Consider the following 8,532-nt stretch of genomic DNA (forward strand, 5'->3'; position numbering starts at 1 on the left):
TACAAATAAAAATCCCTTTCGAACTTCTAGCTACTTCAATGCCAAGAAAATACTTCAATTTTCCCAAGTCCTTCATATGAAAACAATCACCAAGATATGATTTCAGTTTGCAAATAGCATCGCTATTATTCCCAGCAATAACAAGATCATCCACATAAACAAGAGTATTCAATATCACACCCTTTTTACGATAAATAAATAATGAGTGATCAGATTTGCTTGCGGAAAAACCATATGCACGCAAGGCTGTGGCTAACTTGGCATACCAACATCTAGGGGCCTGTCGCAAACCATACAGAGACTTACGTATCCTACATACCTTGCCAGTCACGCCATTACTAAAACCGGGAGGAAGGCACATATATACCTCTTCATCCAAGTCACCGTGAAGAAAAGCATTATGAACGTCCATTTGAACTAACTCCCAATTCTGAATGGCGGCAACAGTTAAAAAAGTACGCACAGTAACCATTTTGACAGTAGGAGCAAAAGTCTCACTGAAATCTATTCCTTCTTGTTGATGATTACCGAAGACAACCAGTCGTGCCTTGTATCGTTCAATAGTACCATCAGAACGACGCTTGATCCGAAACACCCACATGCATCCAATAGCCAATTTTCCCGGAGGTAAGTCTTCAATTGTCCAAGTTCCATTGGCATCAAGAGCCGCAATTTCTTCCTCCATCGCTTTTCTCCAGCGAGGATCGTTCATTGCTTCCTTAAAGGGTGTAGGCTCCTTATCAGACGAAAGAGCTGCAAGAAAATATTGATGCGCAACAGAAAAAGCATTACAATTTACATAATGTGTTATAGGATACGGAGTACCTGAGGAAGGGATTGGTATGTGTGAAGTGTGAGGGGGAACCAAAGTCGTGTTAGTCTTCGGATCCATACTTTGCCATTTTACAAAATCTTTGTGTCGGACATTTTCGAATCTGGTACGTTTGCCACGACCAAGATTCTCATCAACCAATTTCGTGCTTTCAGCACCACAAGTATCATTAACCAAAATATTTCCATCACCATCTGCCGGGACACTTTCATTTTCAACCAAACTTTCTCCCAAAACAGACAAATTTTCAGATTTGCTGGTAACAAAACATTGTCAGTGGATGAAGGTTGAGCGTCACTGGGCAGTGCCTGTGTATGAAGTGGAATAAGAGTCGGCAGATCCTCAGAAGACGTGGATGAAGGTGCATCATAAACTGACGTGCTAGCTGGAAGTATGGAAGCTTCTGGAGGCCTTTGCTGCGACTGTTTAGGGACTGATGACTGTATACATTCCTCAAAAAGATCTCCACAGTCCACAGAATTATGTAAGTCACCAAATTCTGTTGGATATAATGAGTGAAGACGATCCATTTCGTCGGGATCAGCTAGAGGGTAAACATCTTCAACAAAACTAACATCACAAGACTGAAAATAATCCCTTGTCGCAAGGTCAAATAGATGTCATCCTTTCTTCCCAAAAGGATATCCAAGAAATATACACCGACGACTTCGACTATCAAACTTATCACAAGGATTAATATTCTTCGCATAACATAAACATCCAAAAACTCTAAGCAGATCGAGAGTAGGAGCACGACCATAAAGCATTTCAAAAGGTGTCTTAGAATCAAGCACACGAGAAGGAGTGCGATTAATCAGATATGCAGCAGTTAGAACACATTCTCCCCAAAAATCAATAGTTAAACAAGCTTGAAAACGTAAAGCACGAGCAACATTAAGAATATGACGATGTTTACGTTCTACTCTAGCATTTTGATGAGGTGTTTTAACCATGGATGTCTGGTGAATTATCCCATTCGTACGAAAATAAGTGCCAAGACCCTTAAATTTTGTGCCATTATCACTTCGCAAAACTTTTACTCTTTTGGTGAATTGACGATCAACCAAGGCGAAAAAATTTATTAATAAACATGGAACCTCGTCCTTTTTTTTCATCAAATATACCCACACACATCTAGAAAAATCATCCACAATAGTCAAAAAATATCGAGAATTGCAAGTACGATTTGCACGATAAGGACCCCAAACGTCACAATGAATTAAATCAAACAAATCGACTGCTTTATTTTCACTTGACGGAAAGATACTACGAGTTTTTTTAGCCCGATAACAAATATCACAAGCTTTAAACTACAACTTATTATTATTACTACGATAAACTTGAGGTAGTGGCTCCATTACTTGTCGAGAAGGATGTCCGAGCCGTTTATGCCATAAATCTACCACGTCTTTCCCATGAACAACATTAACACGAGTTGGTTCCCTCATCGGCAAATGATAAAGCCCCCCAATAAGCTTACCCATACCAATCTTCATCCTCAAGACAAGGTCCTGTAAAACACAGTAAGAGAATGTAAATTGTATGCTTAACTTTCGAGAAGACAGAAGTTTCGAGACAGAGAGTAAGTTACAAGGGAATGAAGGGACAAATAACACATTTTTCAAGACCAAAGAATCTGTTAAAGTAACTTCCCCTATTCTGGTGGCCTTTATAGTAGCACCATTAGGCAACCCAACGTGAATAGGAGTTATGGCAAGAGAGAAATCAAACAGATTTTCGTCACAGCAAACATGATTGGAAGCACCGGTGTCAATAATCCAAGTATAAACTCCCTTACCAGTTAATCGAATGGGATTAGTAGGTGCAGACATTTCACCCAAGACAACATTCACTTTGGGTGTAGCAACTTTATCAGGGGTATTCATGCTCTGTTTTTCACGACCTGTGGCTTGCGGACGCCTAGGTTCACGTCCAGGTGGATAACCATGTTTCTCCCAGCAGCGTTCCTCAAGATGTCCATGATAGCCACAAAAACTGCACTTCAATGATGATCGTCCAGATTTCAGACCTTGTGGCATACTACCACGAACAGAAAAAGCCATTGGATATGCTTCCTCAGTCCTTCGTTGGGTATAAAGATAAACATCTTCCTCTTGTGTAATTCTTGAGTAAACAGAGTGAAGAGATGGCAATGGCTCGACGGATAAAATATTAGAACGTGCATTAGCATAATAAGATTCAAGATCCATTAGAAATTCACGCACCTGATCCGTTTCACGTCTTTTACGAAGGATTTGATTCAAACCACATGTGCAACCAGAACAAGAACAAGAAGGAAAAGCATCAAAGTCATTGATATCATCCCATAATTTCTTTAACCGTCCATAATAGGCCATAATCGATTCACCAGATTTTTGTTTACAAGCAGCAACATCAGACTTTAATTGAAAAATCTTAATATCGTTTCCAACATAAAAATATAAACGAATATCTTCCCACAACTCATACGACGTATCACGATAAGAAATAGTAGAACGAATATTCGGATCAATAGTATTAAAATCCAAGCAACAATCATATAGTTAACCGTCCACCAATCCTCAAGATCATCAGAATCAGTTTTAGGTTTAAGTATTTTACCATTGATGAAACCGAGTTTGCGTTTTGCTCCCAACGAAACACGAATCGCTTTAGCCCATTCTTCGTAGTTGGATCCCTTAAGAACAACGTGCGTGATGACTGTCCCTGGACCATCATTCGGAGTTAGAGCATACAAAGGATTGGAAGGACGTGAAGAAAATGATGGTGGGATCTCTGTATCCTTATAAGGTGTTCCCATTGTTACTCTCAAAAAAATTGGAAAAAAAATATATTCTAGCTCTAAAATACCATAATGTAAACGTGAATGGAATTACAAAATATTCTCATTGATAGTTAGAGTATTAGGCGTGGCCTTATTTACAGAGAGTTGCAAAATATTACAAAGGATGTCGACATACATAGTAAAGAAAGATGTCGACATTCAGCGTAAAAGAAGGAAGAAAATATTGCAAAGTAAACAAGAATACGTTACAAATATACTTTAATCCCAATATTATTGATGTTCAAATGAACTATTGAGTATTGTAGTTAATCAAGAAACTTTCTGTGATTGCAAGTGTGTGAGATAAACTCAACAAACTCCATTTTATAGTCATGCAAGCTTATTCAAAACTATCGAAAAAGATTTAAAAACTCCTATGCATTGCTACAAGTTTATTAGCAACATGCACATATCGTCAACTCATCATCACCAATCATATCAAAGGATGATACGGCATATATACTGAAGCATGGTCAGTTGACCGTACTATCAATTAAGTAATAAACCATGCGTTCTTGGTTGCACTAAATCGTATATATGACAGCCCGATAGCCAGCCCATCAACATTCATCTTGCAATGCCACCACCAAGATCCAGAGATCCTAATGGTTGGATACACGAATCACCCACTCCATCGCTTGTTTGGTTTTTGCACGAGATTAAGTAATGTAGTTCATTACTGCATTACGCGCTATTAAACTGTTGCCAACGATAGGACCGGTCATTGCCACCTGTTAACGGATTCGTTAAGAAAATCCGGTCAAATTTACATATTATAAATATGTAACTTAATATATTAAAAAAAATATCACCAGTACTACTTCCCACGTCTCTAGCAATTTATGCATCCATTAACATTTCATTAATACAGATGTTCGGCTCCTTAATCTAATTTATAACATGTTCTTCTATGCATTCGTCAATAATTTGACATTTTGTTAGGTGCGATTTATTAAAAATAGCAATATAAAGATTTGGATATTTTCTTTTAGATAATAATAGCTTTGCAATAATTTGGATATTTTCATTTATATCGATTTTTCTTTTTTTTTTAGGAAAGAAGATACAATACATTAAGAACTTGAACTAAATTTTACATAACGGGAGTATTTCATGAGATCTCCAAACTCGCAAGCAGAGACTCGACCTGCTGATTTCCTACTTGAAAATCAGGCTCCTTACCAACTAAACTAATCCGTGATGGTTAAAAAGGTGCGTATAGTGAGATTCGATCCTGCTGTGCGAATTTGGCACTCCAAAATGCTATCCAGAGATGTCTTGATAGAAATGGAAACCTTGTGCAATGATTATACGTATCAATAACTTGATATTATCAGCTACAGCTTCTCAATATTTAACTGTTTTGCTTACCGGTGACATATTTTACAAATGATGCCCACTAAACAGCTTTTGTGTTTTTTTTTGTTTTTTTTTTTGTCGGAAGAGAAGATTTTAGTTATTGACAAAAAGATTTACTAGAAGTGAAATTCTTGAATAACTCACTAGATTCAAAATTTACATTAGAATTTAGGAACTAAAAACTAAAGACCTGAGTGTTTTAGAAAATATAATGAGGGTAGATTTGGAAAATTTATAGTCTTTTTTTTCCTTAACATGCGGAAAAACAATTCAAACTTCATCTAAACTGGACGGAGGGAGTATATTATATTTTTATTTTTTGTTAGGAACAATTGATATGGTAAATTATTGACATTTCTCTTTTCGATGCATTATTAGAATAATTTCTCATAGCGTGAAGAGCATTTATATCGATTTTTACGATCATTTCAAATAGATTGATGAAGATAATTTACTCTGTTATTGTGTGGGCCTGCGTTTTTATGAGATCCATGACTACTAGTCTAATCGTGATGATGATGTACCTTTACTACGAATATTTCTCTCTTTTTATGGGAGATTTCAATCTTAATAAAGAAGAAGAAAAAGACAAATTCAAATAGCAGAATCGGATTTCGAATGCTATTTCCTCATTATCATCAATTTCCTATGTGAAAATCATGTTTCGATACTTTCATTATATTACAATCTTCCTATTTTTGTAATATTTTTACTACCATCTTGCGAGATTCAGATGCAGATGATTTGAGAATCTGGGATGCTGATGGAGGTGAGTTTCTTGTGGCCAATTGTTATACTTCTTTAGATGTGGATGGCTTTCTTTCTTTCCCTCATAAGCAATTATGGAACAGTAAAGTCCCGCTAAAGTCTTCATTTTTAGTCTGTACTTTGTGTTTTAATGGTGCTCCCACTCTCGACTTTTTGGAAAAGGCTGGTAAAACCAATTCTAGTATTTGCTTATTTTTGCAATATAGAGCAAGAAATGAATACGCATCTGTTAGAGCATTGCTCGGTCGAACTCGAATGCGTTGCTATCTCAAGCATGTTTGTCAATGTTAGTGATCAAAACTATAAGTCTTGATTTCTAGTCTATTATAGCTAAGTCTCGGACTAGGATAGAAAGTGTAGTTGAGCTCAAGGACTTCATGGCGATTCATCATACAAGTAGAAGAACTACTCAAGGAACCGGTGGAACTTCTCGACAAAAAGGTATGCGAAGACTTGAACTTATCTATCACTCAAAAGTCTATCTACTCTATCTCCTACTCTTTGAGACAAGAAGTCGTATGCTATATATATAGACTTGGATTATACACATTTGGTATTTCGAGCCGAGTATACCTCCCCTATCTATATCTCGAAATATGTGTTGGTAAGCTTTTCGCTACAATCAAGTTTATCTTTACCTAGTGACGAAAGTCATGATATGTTTCAATCATCTTGAAAATTGCTTCGACGAGAAATGTTGTAACAACTATATAACATCCTCTAAGAATGTTTCAATGATTGAAATGAGAGTTTAGATTAAATAACTAATGGCGGACATAAGCATTTTTGTGGAAACACATTTATGTATAGTCATATTCCTTGAAGCAAAGTTTGCGAACTTTGTTGATCAAGAGAACCGGAAGAATGGCGTGAGCCAAGTCCGCGAACTGCCGAAGTTCTCAAACCCGATAATTTCTACTGGAGATGATAAACTACTTGCGTGAATTTAAGTCCGCGAACTCATTCCGCGAACCGGCGAAGTTCTCATACCCGAGAATTTCGGCTGGAGTTTGTAAACTCTACCCGGTAACTTAAGTCCGCAAACCTAGTCTGCGAACTTGAGAAGGTTATATATCTGAAGATGATATCTGAACTTAAACTTAAAAAGACTAAGGAATGCAGTTTGAAAACCGTGGCTATAAAAGTTCATGAACCGATTCAAGTGAATCAAATCATCTTTTCTTCAATTGTGTCTTGTATAGTACATGAGATTTCCTTGCAATTGAACAACTCTCTAACTAGTTCATTTGAAGTCATTTGAACTAGTTATGGTGAAGAAGAACATGGTTGATATGAAATGCTCATATGGCTAACCATTTGGTTAACTATTGTTGAACCAACAAGTGCATATGTTTGGGTACGGTTAACAAACCTAGAAACGTGCATTGTCAAGTGTGTGTAACAAGCTAAGTTTTCGATCTAACGGTTGAGAAATATTAGCTTGAATCTAAATCAGGTTTTTATCTAACGGTGGATATTGATTGCTTTGTTACCAAGGTAACTTAATTGCAAACCCTGATTTGAAAGACTATATAAAGTAGACATCTAGTATTGTGCAAAAATAATCCCCACACCTCACGTGTGATACTGGTTTGCATACTAGAGTCGGTTCTCCTTTAACCTTTGGTTTTCTTCTTCTAAAACCAGGTTAACGACTTAAAGACTTCATTGGGATTGTGAAATCATACTGATACTACTTTTATCGTAGTTGTGTGATCTGATCTTGCATCTTCTATCGTACGGGTACAATCAGATTGATTGACTTGAGATTAATATCTCCGATAGACAAGATATAAAAAGTAATCACAAACATCTTCGTCTCATTTTTTGTGATTCCGCAACATCTTGTTTCGCTACTATAAGATTAAGATTGTGGTGAGGTGATTGATAACTCTAGGTTGTTCTACGGGAATATAAAACCGGATTATCAATTGGTTCCTGTTCACCTTGATTATTATCAAAATACAGAACAAAACCTTTAGGGTTTATCTGTGGGAGACAGATTGATCCTTTGATAGACTTGTCTGTGTGGGACAGATTTGTTTATTGTTAAAGCCTGCGATTTTGGGTCGTAGTAACTCTTAGTTGTGGGTGAGATCAGCTAAGGGAATCAAGTGCTCAGTATCCTGCTGGGATCAGAGGCGTAGGGAGTACAACTGTACCTTGGATCGGTGGGAGACTGACTGGGGTTCAACTACAGTCCAGTCTGAAGTTAGCTTGGAGTAGGCTAGTGTCTGTAGCGGCTTAATTTAGTGTGTGTTCAATATGGACTAGGTCCCGGGGTTTTTCTGCATTTGCGGTTTCCTCGTTAACAAAATTTATGGTGTATGTGTTATTTCAATTTCCGCATTATATTGTTTTATCTTTATAATTGAAATAATACAGGTTGTGCGTTTAGATCATCAATTAGAATAATCCATCCTTTGGTTGTTGATTGTCACTGATTGATCCTTGGATATTGGTCTTTGGTACCATCAAAGTTATTCCTTGACTTTGATTAAAGACTCGTTGATTTCTATTAGCTTGAGTAAATCAAAACAAGAGAGAGATATTAACTCCTTGAGATACTTTTACCTAGTTTGAGTCTGACTGTCTAGTTGATTCTCTAGAAAGTACTTCGGAGTTAGTCCATACAGATTTCTAAACGAAATATTGGGTGGTGTTGTTAGACCCCCGATTTTTCAACATCTATTCTTGCATTGCAAAGAGACTGCTAGGTTGTAGAATTATTTTTTCACTAGTTTTGGAA

General features: G+C 36.9%; 1 protein-coding gene across 1 annotated transcript; it reads right to left on the reverse strand.

The window, feature by feature from the left end:
- Positions 1–1,452: 1,452 nt before the first annotated feature.
- Positions 1,453–3,632, reverse strand: LOC113272510. Its single transcript, XM_026522335.1, has 4 exons — positions 3,381–3,632; positions 2,461–3,231; positions 2,194–2,343; positions 1,453–1,791 (listed from the first exon to the last, which is right to left on the reverse strand). Exons 1-4 carry the CDS (start codon positions 3,630–3,632, stop codon positions 1,453–1,455), a joined length of 1,512 nt encoding a protein of 503 aa, XP_026378120.1.
- Positions 3,633–8,532: the final 4,900 nt, after the last annotated feature.

This window comes from Papaver somniferum, chromosome 4 (assembly GCF_003573695.1).
Source record: "Papaver somniferum cultivar HN1 chromosome 4, ASM357369v1, whole genome shotgun sequence".
In the NCBI taxonomy this organism is placed as follows: domain Eukaryota; kingdom Viridiplantae; phylum Streptophyta; class Magnoliopsida; order Ranunculales; family Papaveraceae; genus Papaver; species Papaver somniferum.

Bases quoted from the DNA above. Each gene is read 5' to 3' on its own strand.
- LOC113272510 (XM_026522335.1), bottom strand. From the start codon at position 3,632: ATGGGAACACCTTATAAGGATACAGAGATCCCACCATCATTTTCTTCA. The intron at 3,232-3,380 runs GTTAACTATATG...TTTCAATTAAAG, and splicing joins ATCTTGAGGATTGGTGGACG to TCTGATGTTGCTGCTTGTAA. The intron at 1,792-2,193 runs GTAATGGAGCCA...ATAATTCACCAG, and splicing joins TCGGACATCCTTCTCGACAA to ACATCCATGGTTAAAACACC.